Source organism: Saimiri boliviensis, chromosome 13 (assembly GCF_048565385.1).
Source record: "Saimiri boliviensis isolate mSaiBol1 chromosome 13, mSaiBol1.pri, whole genome shotgun sequence".
Lineage (NCBI taxonomy): Eukaryota > Metazoa > Chordata > Mammalia > Primates > Cebidae > Saimiri > Saimiri boliviensis.
This window is the reverse complement of record NC_133461.1, coordinates 56,044,550-56,062,062: the sequence shown is the minus strand read 5'-3', so window position 1 is coordinate 56,062,062 and position 17,513 is coordinate 56,044,550. Positions and strand designations below refer to the sequence as shown.

Sequence of the window (17,513 nt, the reverse complement as noted above, 5' to 3'; positions counted from 1 at the left end):
TCCCCATGATCTTGCCACAAGCTACCCTCTCAGCATCAGGGCCCATTATTATGCTTCAAGCTAAATTTATAAACAAGCAGGGTACAGCAGTGCATGCCTGTTGTCCCGGCTACTGAAAAGGTTCACTAAAGGGGGAGAATCCCTTAAACCCAGGGGTTTGAAGCCAGCCTGGACAACATCGTGAGACCCCATCTCAAAAAAAGGAAATACCTCTCTCACATATATATTCAATAATTTCCTGGCTCTATACCCTTTTTCTGAGTTTTGTCTGTCTAGACTATAATGTCCGATATGGTCATCACTGCCACATCTAACTAGTGAGCACTTAAAACATGGTTATCATTTGAGATGTGTCGAAAGCATAAATCACATCAGATTTTGCAAACCTAGCCGGGCGCAGTGGCTCACGCCTGTAATGCCAGCACTTTGGGAGGCTGAGGAGGGTGGAGCACGAGGTCAAGAGATCGAGACCATCCTGGTCAATATGGTGAAACCCCGTCTCTACTAAAAATACAAAAAAATAGCTGGGCATGGTGGTGCGTGCCTGTAATCCCAGCTACTCAGGAGGCTGAGGCAGGAGAATTGCCTGAACCCAGGAGGCGGAGGTTGCGGTGAGCCGAGATCCCGCCATTGCATTCCAGCCTGGGTAACAAGAGTGAAACTCCATTTCAAAAAAAAAAGATTTTGCAAACCTAAGCATCTGGCCAGGCGCAGTGGCTCACACCTGTAATCCCAGAACTTTGAAAGGCCAAGGCGGGTGGATCACTTGAGATCAGGAGTTCGAGACAGCCTGACCAACATGGTAAAATCTCTTCTCTAGCCGGGCGCGGTGGCTCAAGCCTGTAATCCCAGCACTTTGGGAGGCCGAGGCGGTGGATCACGAGGTCGAGAGATCGAGACCATCCTGGTCAACATGGTGAAACCCCGTCTCTACTAAAAGTGCAAAAAATTAGCTGGGCATGGTGGCACGTGCCTGTAATCCCAGCTACTCAGGAGGCTGAGGCAGGAGAATTGCCTGAGCCCAGGAGGCGGAGGTTGCGGTGAGCCGAGATCGCGCCATTGCACTCCAGCCTGGGTAACAAGGGCGAAACTCCGTCTCAAAAAAAAAAAAAAAAAAAAAAATCTCTTCTCTACTAAAAATACAAAAATTAGCCAGCCGTGGTGGCAGGGGCCTGTGATCTTAGCTACTTAGGAGGCTGAGGCAGGAGAATCACTTGAACCTGGGAGGCAGAGGTTGCAGTGAGCCAGGATAGCACCACTGCATTCCAGCTGACTCACACCTATAATCCCAGCACTTTGAGAGTCCGAGGTGGGTGAATCACAGTCAGGAGTTCGAGACCAGCATGGCCAACAAGGTGAAATCCTTACTCTACTAAAAATACACAAAATTAGCTGGGCATGGTGGTGGCACCTGTAATTCCAGCTACTCAGGAGGCTAAGGCAGGAGAACTGCTTGAACCCAGGAGGCAGAGGTTGCAGTGAGCTGAGATCGCGCCACTGCACTCTAGCCCCAGCAACAGTGCAAGACTGTCTCGAAAAAAAAAAAAAAAAAAGTAAAGAAAAAGAAAACAAAACTTAAGCACTCATACAGAAAAGAATAAAATATGTCATTAATAATTGTCAAAACTGATTGCATGCTGAAATGATAGTATTTTCATGATAGGTTAAAAGATATTAAAATTAATTTTACCTATTTCTCTTTACTCCATTAATGTGGCTACGCTAATTTTAAATCATGTATGTGGCTCACTTATATTCCTACTGGATAGTGCTAATCCAGAACACCTTTCCTCCATATAAATTCAAGTCATTGCTCCTCTTCCATAGAGCCTTTCCCAATCTTCCCTAGCTGTTCTTCATCTACTTTGTCTAAATCTTTCATGTGCTTGTCACTTTTTATTTTCAATTAGTTATTTGTGTCTGACTTACCTACAAAAAGCAAGAACCATATTATATTTATATTTTTATTCCCAATAACCTCTAATTCACAATCTTGCCAAAACAGACACTGAATTAGTAAATAACAAGAGAAAATACTCCAAACTCCATCAATAGTGGCCATCTCAGGGAAATGGAAATGAAAATTCCTTAAGGGCAGGAAACCTACACATCTTCTATAACCCTAGCACAGCACCTTGAAATAGCAGGCACTCAAATATGTCCTGAACTGATACCGTTACATTTCCTGATCACTCTGCAACAGGGGTCAAACTGTTGATATTTGGTGGAAAATAATTGGAAACAATCTGAAAGGTGAAAGTCTTTTTTTTTTTCTTTTGAGATAAGAGTCTCACTCTGTTACCCAGGCAGGAATGCAGTAGCATGATCACAGCTCACTGCAGCCTCGACCTCCTGGACTCAAGAGATCTTACTGCCTCAGCCTTCCAAGTAGCTAGGACCACAGGCACACATTACCACTTCCAGCTAATTTTTAAATTATTTTGTAGAGATGGAGTCTCACTATGTTGCTGAAACTGATCTAAAACTCCTGGGCTCAAGAGATCCTCCCACCTCAACATCCCAAAGAGCTGGGCTTACAGGCAGGAACCACCGTGCCTGGCCCAAGCTGAAAGTCTTTTCACAGAGGAAAAGATACACTTGTGGTATATTCCTTTACAGTTTTTAAAATACGCACATATCAGTAAGTATCAAATATGATGTTGATTACACTAAGCCAAGTTACAAAAATATATATACATGTTTTTGTAAAAAATTAAAACACAAAGCTAAGTATTCTTTATGAATTTATATATCCATAAAATCACAAAAATTAAAACAAAAGATCCCCAACCACTTCAGGAGCACATTTAACTGTGGGGAGAAGGGTAAATGGAATAAAGAGTTGCAGTCTTCAACTACATCTATAATGTACCTTTTCTAACTTTAAAGGATCTTCAGTAATTTTTTTTTTTTTTTTTTTTTTTTTTTTGAGACAGAATCTCACTGCGTCACCAGGTGCTAGGCTGGAGTGCAGTGGCATGACCTCAGCTCACTGCAACCTCCGCCTACCGGGTTCAAGCAATTCTCCTGCGTCAGCTTCCCCAGTAGCTAAGACTATAGGCTCGCACCACCACGCCCAGCTAATTGTTTTGTATTTTTTTTTTTTTTTTTTGAGACAGAGTGTCACTCGTTACCCAGGCTGGAGTGCAATGGCACGATCTCGGCTCACCACAACCTCCGCCTCCTGGGTTCAAGCAATTCTCCTGCCTCAGCCTCCTGAGTAGCTGGGACTACAGGCACGCGCCACCATGCCCAGCTAATTTTTTGTATTTTTAGTAGAGACAGGGTTTCACCACGTTGACCAGGATGGTCTCGATCTCCCGACCTCGTGATCCACCCGCCTCGGCCTCCCAAAGTGCTGGGATTACAGGCTTGAGCCACCGCGCCCGGCCCTGTTTTGTATTTTTAGTAAAGGCGGGGTTTCACCGTGTTGGCCAGGATGGTCTCGATCTCTTGACCTCGTGATCCGCCCTCCTCGGCCTCCCAAAGTGCTGGGATTACAGGCATGAGCCACTGCACCCGGCCTCAGTAATTTTTTTAATGTTAACTTTTGTCAAATCTGGGTGGCAGACATGAGAGTAATGTTAATCTCTGCCATATTCTAAACATTTGGAATATTCCAGAATTTCAAACCATAAATATCATTTTTTTTTTTTTTGAGACAACCTCTTGTTCTGTCCCCCAGGTTAGAGTGCCATGGTGTGATCTCAGCTGACTGCAACCTCCACCTCCTGGGTTCAAGCGATTCTCCTGTATCAGCTTCCTGAGTAGACGTTATTACAGGCGCCTGCCACCTGGCTAATTTTGGTATTTTTAGTAGAGATGGGGTTTTACCATGTTGGCCAGGCTGGTCTTAAACTCCTGACCTCAGGTGATCCGACTACCTCGGCCTCCCAAAGTGGCTGGGCACAGTAGCTCATGCCTGTAATCCCAGCACTTTGAGAGGCCCAGGCAGGCAGATAATGAGGTCAGGAGATCAGGACCATCCTGGCTAACATGGTGAGACTCCATCTCTACTAAAATACAAAAACTTAGCCAGGCGTGGTGGTGCATGCCTGTAGTCCCAGTTATTCAGGAGGCTGTGGAAGAAAAATCATTTGAACCTGAGAGGCAGAGATTGCAGTGAGCCAAGATCTCGCCCCTGCACTCCAGCCTAGAGACAGTGAGACTCCATCTAAAAAAATTTTTTAAAAAGGGCTCAGCTGCTTTCATAAAGTTTAAAACGACTTTCTTAGATAATCAAAGTTTCTTCTACATACAAGATTCTGGTTTTCAATTTACTTTTCCATTTCAGAGTCCTGGCCACTATAATTTTATTTTTTTCTTTTTTTTAAGTTGAAAGTTGAAGATTTATTGCCAAATGATAGAATTTTATTCTTAAGCTAAAGACTAAATTATTTATACCTCTCAACATTCTATTTGCCAACTATTCAAAACGGCCACACAAGTCATCTCCTTAAATATGTTTAACTTTTAAGTTATATCCAGTAGGGAAAAAAAACAATTAGTCCCAGTTGAAATTAATTTTAATATTTAGGTCAAAAGTAGTCCCTAAAGGCCAGGCACAGGGGCTCACACCTGTAATCCCAGCACTTTGGGAAGCCGAGGCAGGCAGATCACCTGGGGTGGAGTTAGAGACCAGCCTGACCAACATGGAGAAACCCCATCTCTACCAAAAATACAAAATCAGCCAGGCATGGTGGCACATGCCTGTAATTCCAGCTACTCAGGAGGCTAAGACAGGAGAATCGCTTGAACCTGGGAGGCAGAGGGTTGCAGTGAGCTGAGATTACCACTGCACTCCAGTCTAGGCAGCAAAAGCAAAACTCCATCTCAAAAAAAAAAAAAGGTAGCCCCTAAGAAACATACTTTTTATGGTTATAATTAATAGGAAAATCAGTGTGTTAAATTTAAAAGAAAAGCTGGAATTCAACAGACTTATGCTTACATGAAATAAAAAGAGTAAAAATGAGGAAACAATGAGAAGCACACAAAGTAAATGTGAGACATCTAAAGTTATAACAAGACTGAGTTAATAAAACTCTCGCTAACAGGAAACCTTAACAAATGACTCTTCAGTCTTTTATGATTTGATTCTTATGCTAAAATATTATAAACACATTTCTTACAGAAAACACTTAGGCACCTCTATTGTGCATAATAAAAACAGATTACCTTATTTGATGCTGAATCAAAATAATGTTTCATCTGATTATCCAATGGTGGGTCAGGAGAAGGTTTTATCTCATCAGCCAAATGACAATTTTCAGGAGCCCTTTCTGTAGTTTTATTAATTTCTACTGTAATATCATTAATTTTCACTTCTTCAGAATTAATTTCTTTCATTTTTTCCTGCTGACAAATTATATTTCTATCATGTGGTTTTGTCCCTAAAAGTGTACTTTGAGTCACTGGATGATGCATTTCTAAAGCTGGTGATGAAAAACTGGTTCGTAATAAGCCTAATTTCGGGGATACTTGAGAGTCCAACTTATTGTGCTGCACAGAGTTAAATTTTGAGAGTTTAATTTTAGTCCAGTTGGAGTTCTTCTTGGTTGAGCTGTTTATTCCATTCAGCATACATTTCACAGGCTTTGTTTTTCTACTTGGGAAAAAACGATTACATTGCACATCCTGATTTGTTTCCTTCTGATGAAGTATTTGTCTTTCACCATTGGTCTCTTCCAATTTTATTTCTGTGGGTTTTTCTTCCTTTACACTTTCCATTTGTGAAGATTCCTTTTTTACCTCTACATTATCTGACTCAATTTCACCAGCAATTTCTTCACAGAGCTGGAGAATACTACCTCGTTTGCTCTTTCCTGCTTGCTCCAGCTCATTATCACTTTGTTCAGGCACTGATGGCTGTGGACTTTTTGGGAGTGTTGTGTTAGTACTCACTTGTGTATGAACTGACTTCTTCATCTCATTTCTTTTCGAGACAACTGAAGTAGCCATTTTTGATCTTTTTACCTCAGAAGTTACAGGCACAGGTTTCATTTCCTCTCTTCTAGTAGTCTTCTGAGGACACTTTCCAGATCCTTGTATGCATTGAGAACTACAAGCACAGGCTGTCTGAAGTTCTACCTTGCGTTTTTTCCCTTTGGGGGAATTTACTTCATTAATTACTAAATTTTCATCTTCTTTAGAGTCAGACTTTACTTCCAGTAGTTTTCTCTTCACATGTTTCTCACTTGTTTTATTAGATTTACTCTGAGTACTGCTACACTCTTTTTTCGTTGGTGGCAAACTCTGCTTAACTGCTGGAACTTGACCCTGAATATCTCTGCTGCGTAAAGACCTTTTTGAAACTTCTGTTAATTGTTGCAGCCTTTGTGATCGCCGGTTAAGCTGTTCATTTGCTTTAGAGTTCTCATGTACTAATTTTTTCTGAGATAATTTCTTTTTTGTAGATTCCTGTTGTGAATGTCCCCTCACAGTCACCGTATTTTTATTAATGGATTTAGTAGCTTTATCAGTAGATGCTGCCTTTAAAGACCTTGTACTCATGCGTGTTTCCAATTCTGGCTGATTTATTTTACTTTCACTGGAAGATTTAGCCTGTGATTTTATAGTTTCCTTTGGACCTGATTTTTTTGCTAGATTCTTTTGAGAAATCTGAATTTCTGTTTCTGAATTCTTATCTTCACTTTTTTTAGTAACTTTGGAGGAATTCTCTTTTGATTTCTCCTGAATGGACATCATTCCTGAGCAACAACTTTCTTTTCTGAATAGTTTTGAAGAGGATTTTTGTGTCCTAGTAGGCGTGAATGCTGATTAGCTAGTATTACTACTGAGGAGCAGGTCTGAAAAATCAACTTTAACTGCTGCTGATACACATTTTCAACAAAAATACTAGTTTGCTTCAAGTAAAGTTTCTGTCATTCCTAGAACATGAGAAAAGCTGGCATGAATGCTAAAAGATACTTGCTTTACTTTGGACAAGGTAATAAAATTTTGAGAAAAATTTAATTCTAATTTGATTATTATTAACAAGTTTTTTTATGAAAAGAAATTTAATTCAGGTTCAATCTGTTTTGCTAATTTTTAAATTAATTTTGGTTTCAGGCCTAACCCTATTACTGGAGGAGTTATTTATCAGTGACCTGTTTTGATAAAATTTTTGAAAACTTTTTTCTTCTGAAGTCTACAGTTATTGGACTTCGATTCACTTGAAACATGTCTTATGGCTAACACGTTTCTTTCCTTGTTTGCTGCGTCTGTTGGTTTGTAGTTCTTATCTAACCTCTTTTGTTCAATAAAATATTCTATTAATATAGATTTCCTTTTGTGTTGCCATTTCTGAAAAATTAAAAACAAAAAATTAAGTTTTGTACGATCCATGAAACATGGCAATGCTAACAGTACACAGAAATAACCTTGATTTAAATAAAATCTAACTCCTCCTTTTTAAATATCTAGTCTGTACACTTAAGGCTAACAGAACGAAGTATCCCGAGTATATGCCTATGAAAAATCAATAATTGTCTTATGTAAGCATAGAAAAATTGAAAATCACTATATTCCTTGAGGTTTACTTACAGTTTTTGCCCCACAAGATAGACTCGATGTTTCAGCCACCATAACTCATGAAAATTAGACAAAATCATTCCTTATAATATGCTCTTAACACATTACACAGCACCTGAAAGAAAAAGGTTTTTTGCAATGTTTAAAAGGACAAAGGAAAGATGTAATCACTTATCAAATTTAACACTCCATAATTTTATCCTGTCCTACCATTAATCATCATTTCTTCAGAACTCACATTACAATCAGCACTTAATTTTAGTATTTCTAATTTGTAGTAAACGATAGTATATGCAGCCAACGGACTAGTATGCACTCATTTACCTTGTGAAAAAAAGGTTTTTTTGTTTTTGTTTTTGTTTTTTTGCGACGGAGTCTCACTCTGTTGCCCAGGCTGGAGAGCAGTGACACAATCTCGGCTCACTGCAACCTCTGCTTCCCAGGTTCAAGCGATTCTCCTGCCTCAGCTTCCTGGGTAGCTGGGATTACAGGTGCTTGCCACTATACCTGGCTAATTTTTGTATTTTTAGTAGAAATGAGGTTTCACCATGTTGGCCAGGCTGGTTTTGATCTCCTGACCTCATGATCCGCCTGCCTTGGACTCTTAAAGTGCTGGGATTACAAGCATGAACCACTATGTCTGCCCATTTAAAAGAGAAAAAACGATTCATAAAATATGCACAAAATGCTTTAAACCAGTAAAGTAAAATTCTATTCAGGGGAAAAAACAACGCACATAGATATTAAACAGAGAAAAAGACTGAAATACAGTTAAAGAAGGCAGATTTAAGCACACACATATACATGTATGCCCATTCAAACCCTACTAGAAAAAAAAGCAATACAGAGACTAAAACAAAACAAGACCCAGTTTGGTGGCTCACACCTCATCTCCAGAGGCTGAGGCAGGAGGATCGCTTAAGGCTAAGAGTTTGTGCCCTGCCTAGAAAACATAGCAAGACTCTCTATCTCTACAAAAATTAAAAATTAGCCAGACTTTGTGGCATGCACCCACAGTCCAGGCTACTTGGGAGATTGAGTAAAGATTGTTTGAGCCCGGGAGTTGAAGGTTGCAGAGAGCTATAATCATGCCAGTGCACTCCAACCTGGTCAAAAGAGTGAGACCCCATTTCTAAAATAAGTAAATAAAGAGCCAAGACAAAATCATAAACCCAAAGGATAAAAAAGAGAGTAGATGACAAAAATTTAGAAGTACAGATGCTACCAAAAAGAACAAATAATTAACTTAGTACACTCAAGAAAATCTGAATCTTCAGGTGGAAATGTGAAAAGCTCAGAAGATCTATTTATATCCAAGACTCAGGAATTGGCAGTATCAAACTCCACAGGAGATGGGAATAAAAATGGGACTCAAAAAAGTAGACAGGGCCAGGAGCAGTGGCTCACACCTGTAATCCCAGCAACTTGGAAGGCCGAGGCAGGTGGATCACTTGAGGCCAGAACCTCAAAACTAGCCTGGCCAACATAGTAGAAACCCATCTCTACTAAAAACACAAAAATATTAGCCAGGCACAGTGGTGGGTGCCTGTGATCCCAGGAGTCTGAGGCAGGAGAATCATTTAAACCCCGGTGGTGGAGGTTGCAATGAACGGAGATAATGCCATTGCACTCCAGCCTGGGCAACAAGAGCGAGACTCCATCTAAAAAGGAAAAAAAAAAAGTAGATAGACTCCCAGATTGCCATTCCCATTACTAGCACCCAGAAGAGTACAAGTATAAATCTCTACAAGGCGTGAAACAAAAGGTCTACAGGCTCAACAGGCACAGTTGAGGATGAAGTATCATACTGACAACAGAAGGAATAAATAGGAATATACACACTGATTGCTGAAACACACTCTGTCCATCCAAAACCCTCTACCTACTCAAAGGCTCCTAGAGGACAGCAGCCAAGCCTATACCTTCGACGAAGGAAATGGAAAGATCATGTTCTACTGATCTTTCTGAAATGAGTACTAGTAGTGAATTTGGCAAGCCCAAGAGAAAAAACCTAAAAATACTGATAAGGTCTACCTATAGCCACCAAGACACAAACACACCCCCTATAGTCAGGAGTCTACCAGCCACTCCACATATTTTCCAATCACTTTTAGCCATAAGCAGTTAAACAACAATCACCACAAATAGAAAAAAAACTTTAATATGAAGAAAAAAAAAAACAAAAACAGAAAAAAAGCTTTGAAAAAAAATTAGAGAAAAATCTAAATAAGCTAATTTGTCTTGAAACAGATAAACACCATAAAAAAAAACTCTTGAAAATTAAAAACACTATAGAAAAAAATGAAAAAGCAGCATTAGAAGGTAAAGGTAAGGAGAGCTCCTATAAAGTAGATCAAAAAGACTAAGAGGGCACATGGGAGAAAAAAATAAGAAAATTAGAGGACCATCCATGAGGTCCAACAGACCTTTCAGAAAACAGAGGAAAAGCATTAGGAAAAAAAAAAAAAAAATCAAGAACTCAAGAAATTTTCCTAGGCCTCAATGACATGAGTTTCCAGACTAAAACAGCCAAGACTGCTAGGTGCAGTGGCACGTCTATAATCCCAGCTACTCTGGGAAGCTGAGGCAGGAGGATCATATGAGACCAACCTGAGTAACGGAACAAGACCTACTTCTAGAAAATATTTTTCTTTTCTTTTCTTTTTTTTTAAAGAGACATTGTGTCGCTCTGTTATCCAGGCTAGAATGCAGTGGCACGATTTCGGCTCACTGCAACCTCCACCTTCCGGATTCAAGCAATTCTCGTGCCTTAGCTTCCCAATTAGCTGGAACTACAGGCATGCACCACCACGCCTGGCTAATTTGTTTGTTTTTTGTTTTTTTCCAAGACAGAGTCTCACTCTGTTGCCCAGGCTGGAGTGCAGTGGCCCAGTCTCAGCTCACTGCAACCTCCACCTCCTGGGTTCAAGCGATTCTCCTGCCTCAGCCTCCCAAGGAGCTGGGATTATAGGCACGAGCCACCACGCCCAGCGAATTTTTCCGTGTTTTTACAAAAAATTTAAAATGGGGTTTCACCATGGGGTTTCACCAAGTTGTCTAGGATGGTCTCAAACTCCTGACCTCATGATCTGCCCACCTCGGCCTCCCAAAATGCTGGATTACAGGCATGAGCCACTGCACTTGGCCTTTTCTGTATTTTTAGTAGAGTCAGGGTTTCATGACCAACCCATCAATGACAGCCTGGATAAAGAAAATGTGGCACATAGGCCAGACGCAGTGGCTCATACCTGTAATCCCAGCACTTCAGGAGGCTGAGACAGGCAAATCACGAGGTCAAGAGATTGAGACCATCCTGGCCAACATGGTGAAACTCCATCCCTACTAAAAAATACAAAAATTAGCTAGATGTGGTGGCATGTGCCTGTAGTCCCAGCCACTCAGGAGACTGAGGCAGGAGAACTGCCTGGTCAGCCTGGCCTCTGGGAGGTGGAGGTTGCAGTGAGCCAAGATCATGCCATTGCACTCCAACCTGGCTCCTGGCAAGAGTAAGACTCTGTCTCAAAAAAAAAAAAAAAAAAAGAAAAAAGAAAAAAGAAAATGTGGCACATATACACCATGGAATACTATGCAGCCAGAAAAAAGGATGAGTTCATGTCCTCTGCAGGAACACGGATGAAGCTAGAAACCATCATTCTCAGCAAACTAACACAAGAACAGAAAATCAAACACTGCATGTTCTCATTCATAAATGTGAGCTGAACAGTGAGAACATATGGGCACAAAAAGGGGACCATCACACAATGGGGCCTGTTGGGGAATTGGGAGCTAGGGGAGGGATAGCATTAGGAGAAATACCTAATGTAGATGAAAGGTTCATGGGTGCAGCAAACCACCATGGCACATGTATAACTATCTAACAAACCTTCTGCACATGCACAGGTACCGTAGAACTTAAAGAATAACAATAACTTTAAAAAAAGAGAGAGAGAAAGATAGGGTTTCACCATGTTGTCTAAGCTGATCCCAAACTCTTGGCCTCAAGTGATCCGCCCACTTTGGCCTCCCAAAGTACCAGGATTACAAGCATGAGCCACTGCACCTGGCCAAAAAAAATTTTTTTTAAATAAACTGAGCATGGTAGTACACGCCTGCAGACAGGCCCAGATGCTCTGAAGGCTGCGGCAAGAGGGTCACGTGAGCTCAGGATTCGGAGGCTGCAGTGAACTATAATCATGCCAGTGCACTCCAGACTGGGTGACAAAGCAAGGCCCCATCTCTTTAAAAAGACAACAAAAAAAAACAGAGCCAGGCATGGTGGTGCAGGCCTATAATCCCAGCTCTTTGGGAGCCGGGGCTGGCGGATCACGAGGTAAGGAGTTTGCCAGCCTGGCCAATGTGATGAAACCCTGTCTCTACTAAAAATATAAAAATCAGCAAGGTATGGTGGCATGTGCCTGTAATCCCAGTTATTCAGGAAGCTAAGGCAGGAGAATCGCTTAAACCTGGGAGGCGGAGGTTGCAGTGAGCCAAGACAGCACCACTGTATTCCAGCCTGGGCAACAACAGCGAGACTCAGTCTCAAATAAATAAATAAATAAATAGGGGTGGGGGGTGGAGGGTGGTGGTCCGTAACTGTAATCCCAGTGCTTTGGGAGGCCAAGACCAGTGAATCACGAGGTCAGGAGTTCGAGACCAGCCTGGCCAACATAGTGAAACCCCATCTCTACTAAAAATACAAAAAATTATATGGGCGTGGTGGTGGGCACCTGTAATCCCAGCTACCTGGGAGGCTGAGGCAGGAGAATTGCTTAAACCCAAGAAGCCAAGGTTGCAGTGAGCCAAGATCGCGCCACTGCACTCCAGCCCAGGCAACGGTGCACTCCATCTCAATAAAAAAACAAAGCCGGGCACAGTGGCTCATATCTGTAATCCCAGCACTTTGGGAGGCCAAGATGGGTGGATCACCTGAGGTTAGGAGTTTTGAGACCAGTCTGGCCAACATGGCAAAACCCTCTCTACTGAAAATACAAAAATTAGCCAGACATGGTGGTGCATGCCTATAATTCCAGCTGCTAGGGGCCTGAGGCAGGAGGATCACTTGAACCTGGGAGGCGGAGACTGCAGTGAGCTGAGATCATGCCACTGCACTCTAACATGGGCAACAGAGCGAGACTCCGTCTCAAAAACAACAACAAACAGGGAGGGGGGCCTAAGAGTACCTAGAACAACAGACGAAAAAAAAAATTTATTTCTTTATTTTTGAGATGGAGTCTCGCTGTGTCACCCAGACTGGAATGCAGTGGCACGATCTCAGCTTACTTACTGCAACCTCAGTCTCCCGAGTTCAAGCAATTCCCCTGTGTCAGCCTCCTGAGTAGCTGGGATTACAGGCATGCCCCACCACGCCTAGCTAAGTTTTTTTGTATTTTTAGTATAGACAGGGTTTCACTGTATTGGTCAGGCTGTTTTCAAACTCCTGCCCTCAGCTAATCCACCCACCTCTGCCTCCCAAAGTGCTGGGATTACAGGCCTTGAGCCACAGGACCCAGCCCCCAACCCTCCCCACCCCGCCCAAAAATTTTTTAAGCCTTTCTATGTTTCTGCTGGCAATGAGGAAACAAACTTTTAATTTTTAAAAAACGTATCACAAGGATAAAAATATGACTCAAACTTCTAGAGGGGAAAAACCCTGACCACATACAGATGATTAAGATCAGAATTACAACAAACCTCTCCATAGCAACACTGGAAGCAAGATAATGGGAAAAACCTTCAAAATGCTGAAGAAAAATTATGTCCCAAGTAAAATTCAGTGCCCAAATAATTAAGTGTGGAGTAGAATAATTTTCAGATACGCAGGGTGACAAAAAATTTAACTCCCAAACATCCTCCTCTAGGGTCTACAAGAGAATGTGTACCAAAAAATAAGTGTATTAAAATGAAGAAAAGAGGAGGGAGTTCAGAAGCCAAACAGAAAATGAGACTGTACATGTGTGCTCTTATTGAAGTTTACCTGAATAAATATAAGTATAAATAAGTTAGTTTAAAGGAATTTTTAAAAAAGAATTGGCCGGGTGCGATGGCTCATGCCTATAATCCCAGCACTTTGGGAGGCCGAGGCGGGTGGATCATGAGGTCAAGAGATTGAGACCATCCTGGTCAACATGGTGAAACCCCGTCTCTACTAAAAATACAAAAATTAGCTGGGCATGGTGGCTCACACCTGTAGTCCCAGCTACTCGGGAGGCTGAGGCAGGAGAACTGCTTGAACCAGGAGACGGAGGTTGCGGTGAGCCAAGATCACGCCATCGCACTCCAACCTGGGTAATAAGAGCGAAACTCCGTCTCAAAAAAAAAAAAAAAAGAAAAAGAAAGAAACAATTTTACGCTGGGCGCGGTGGCTCACGCCTGTAATCCCGGCACTTTGGGAGGCCGAGGCGGGTGGATCATGAGGTCCAGAGATCAAGACCATCCTGGTAAACATGGTGAAACCCCGTCTCTACTAAACCTACAAAAAATTAGTTGGGCATGGTGGTGCGTGCCTGTAATCCCAGCTACTCAGGAGGCTGAGGCAGGAGAATTGCCTGAACCTGGGAGGCGGAGATTGCGGTGAGCCGAGATCGCGCCATTGCACTCCAGCCTGGGTAACAAGAGCGAAACTCTGTCTCAAAAAAAAGAAAAAAGAATTACTACTGATAATACAGATATACAGTCACTCTTGATTGTCTACTCATACCAATAAAAAGAATGAACCTGTTTGGTTCAATTCATTTACTAAAAAAAAAAAAAAAAAAAAGAATGATCTGGCAGTTAATGAACTGAAGATATTTTCAAATATATTTTTATTATCATCAACTTTGGAATGTACAAACCAAAATCAAGTATCATGCTTTATGAAATAGCACAAGAAGTCTTCCATTAAATTCAGCAAGCAAAGTTCTAACTACATAAACAATAAGCTGAAATACACTATGGAAAAAAACCACAAGCCATTTATAGCAATACACAGGCATGCACAAACGTGCACAAGCGCACACACAAAAATCAACTTAAAAAGTAACAGGGTAGATTTACACTGATACTGAAATACACTTAGCTGTAATATTTAACAGTTTAGTTTCAATATATCAATTTGTAGAAATTAACAGAACAAAACAGACTCTAAAAATAGACCTGAAATATAAATATTAGCTGGGCATGGAGGCCGGTGCCTGTAATCTCAACTACTCTTGAGGCTGAGGCAGGAGAATCACTTGAACCTGGAAAGCAGAGGTTGCAGTGAGCCAATTGCAGTGAGCCAAGATGGTGCCACTGTCCTCCAGTCTGGGTAACAGAACGATACTCCATCTCAAAAAATAAATAAAATAGAATAAAAATATTTTTATTTTATTTTTTGAGGCCCTAATGCAATGGGGGATTTAGATATAAAGGTGGTATTAACTTCATTCATTTCAAATGAATGAAAAAAATTACTCAATGATTGCTGTTAGATGGGCACACACATCTATAACAACAGCTACTCCAGAGATGAGACAGGAGGATAACATGAGGCCAGAGTCTGACACCAGCCTAGGCAACATAGCAAAGATATCATCTCAAAGAAAAATTAATTAATCAGATTTCAACCTGGGTGATAAGAGACCACGTCTCCAATAAATAAATAAGTAAATAAATAAATTGGTGTTAGGAAAACTGGGTAACCATCTAGGTAACCTATCCTAGTTTACGAGTAAGAAAATGTTCAAGAAAAATAGTATGGGAAATCTTTTTTTTTTTTCTTTTTTTTGAAACAGAGTTTTGCTCAATGCCCAAGCTGGAGTGCAATAGTGGGATCTTGGCTCACTGCAACCTCCACCTCCCAGGATCAAGAGATTCTCCTGCCTCAGCTTCCCAAGTAGCTGGGATTACAGGTACACACCATCATGCCCAGCTAATTTTTTGTATTTTTAGTAGAAACGGAGTTTCACCATGTTAGCCAGGCTAGTCTCAAACTCCTGACCTCAGGTGATCCTCCTGCCTCAGCCTCCCAAAGTGCTGGGATTACAGGTGCGAGCCACTGCCTCCAGCTAGGAAATCTTTAAATATTTGTTTTCACAGTGAAAAAGACCTTTTAAGCCTTATCATAAAATTCAGAAGTCAAGGTTTGAAGGGCAAAACTGGGGAAAAATACTGTCAAGAAATAGCAAAAGCTAATAACCACAATATATTTACAGGGAAAAATGATAAATGGCTGGTATAATAGATAACAAGATAATATAAATTAAAACCAATACCTATCAGACTGGCCAAAGATCAAGAAGTTTAATAATACAGTCTCGGTAAAGGTTTGTGTCAGGTACCTTACATTACTACAAGTGATTCAATATCTATGCAGGACAATCCATCTATAAAATTATAAATACTAATTTTCAAAGTTTTATTTCCAGGACTTTATATTACAGTTCTATTGGACAAATGCACAAAACACATGTAACTACAGAACGTGTAACAACAATGTTTCAACAAAGACTGAATTCCCCAGAACAAACCATCACTCTAACACTGTTTATATAATTGATGGTACATTTATATAACAGAATACCATGCAATCATGTCAAGGTAGAACTGAGATTCAAATCAATTCCAGGCAAAATTCCCACAGACCATTTTTCTTTTTAATACATCTATAGGTCCAATATTTATATTTATTTTTGAGATGGGGTTTCTCTGTAACCCAGGCTGGGTGCAGTGGTGTAATCATAACTCACTGCAGCCTCAAACTTCTGGGCTCAAGTGATCCTTCTTGAGGCATGCACCACTACACTTGGCTCCCACAGGCTTTTTATACAGAAATTAACAGCCTGGTTTTAAAATGTATATGGAAATGCAAACTATATACAATAGCCAAAACATTTTTTAAAAAGAGCAGAATTGAAATACACTATCCATTTCAGGACTTACTATACAGCTACTAAAATCGAGACGGTAGGCCAGGCATCATGGCTCATGCCTGTAATCCCAGCACTTTGGGAGGCCAAGGCAGGTAGATCACGAGGTCAGGAGTTTGAGACCAGCCTAACCAACATGGTAAAACTCCATCTCTACTAAAAATACAAAAATTAGCTGAGCATGGTGGTGTGCGCCTATAATCCCACTTACTCAGAAGGCTGAGGCAGGAGAATCACTTGAACCCAGGAGGCAGAGGCTGTGGTGAGCCAAGAGCACGCCATTGCACTCCAGCCTGGGTAACAAGAGCGAAACTCCATCTCAAAAAAAAAAAAAAAAAAAAAAAATCAAGACAGTACAGCAATGACAAAAGATACAGTGGACAATAAAATAGAAAAGACCCCACATGTATATGGTCAAATAATTTCCTTTTTTGTTTCTTTTCTTTTCTTTTTTTTTTTTTTTTGAGACAGAGTTTCACTCTTCTTGCCCAGGCTGGAGTGCAATGGCGCAATCTTGGCTCACCGCAACCTCTGCCACCTGGGTTCAATCAATTCTCCTGCCTTAGCCCTCCAAGCAGCTGGGATTATAGGCATGCACCACCACGCCTAGCTAATTTTATATTTTTAGTAGAGATGGGGTTTCTCCATGTTAGTCAGGCTGATCTCCAACTCCTGACCTCAGGTGATCTGCCCGCCTCGGCCTTCCAAAGTGCTGGGATTACAGGTGTAACCCGCCTCGCCTGGCCAATAGTGATGATTTTTAAACAAAAGAACTACTGGACCAAGTTCCAGGAGTATGAGAAAAGCCTACTTTTCACTATATAGCCACTGAAATGTTTTATTATGTAGACATATAACCTTGTTGAAAATAAAACTAAGTTAAAATTCCATGAAAGTATAAAGTATATTTGGCACACAGATTAACCACCTTGGTGCCGGGCGCGGTGGCTCAAGCCTGTAATCCCAGCACTTTGGGAGGCCGAGACGGGTGGATCACGAGGTCGAGAGATCGAGACCATCCTGGTCAACATGGTGAAACCCCGTCTCTACTAAAAATACAAAAAATTAGCTGGGCATGGTGGCACGTGCCTGTAA

At 41.2% G+C, this 17,513-nt stretch overlaps 1 protein-coding gene across 11 annotated transcripts in view; it reads right to left on the bottom strand.

Moving 5' to 3' along the window:
• Positions 1–17,513, bottom strand: part of ESCO1 (establishment of sister chromatid cohesion N-acetyltransferase 1) — a 76,168-nt gene that overhangs the window by 43,663 nt on the left and 14,992 nt on the right. For 9 of the 11 annotated variants that reach the window (XR_012513161.1, XM_074383698.1, XM_074383701.1 and 6 more), the window contains 2 exons: positions 7,543–7,645; positions 5,176–7,302 (listed from right to left, as the gene is read on the bottom strand). Coding sequence is in view for 10 of the 11 variants with exons in the window: in XM_074383698.1 (XP_074239799.1) it covers positions 5,176–6,705 (1,530 nt within the window). In the remaining variant the exon portion in view is untranslated. Of the gene's footprint in view, positions 1–5,175; positions 7,303–7,542; positions 13,024–17,513 lie in introns of those variants that run through there. The other 2 variants (XM_074383703.1, XM_074383699.1) reach the window with 2 other exon arrangements.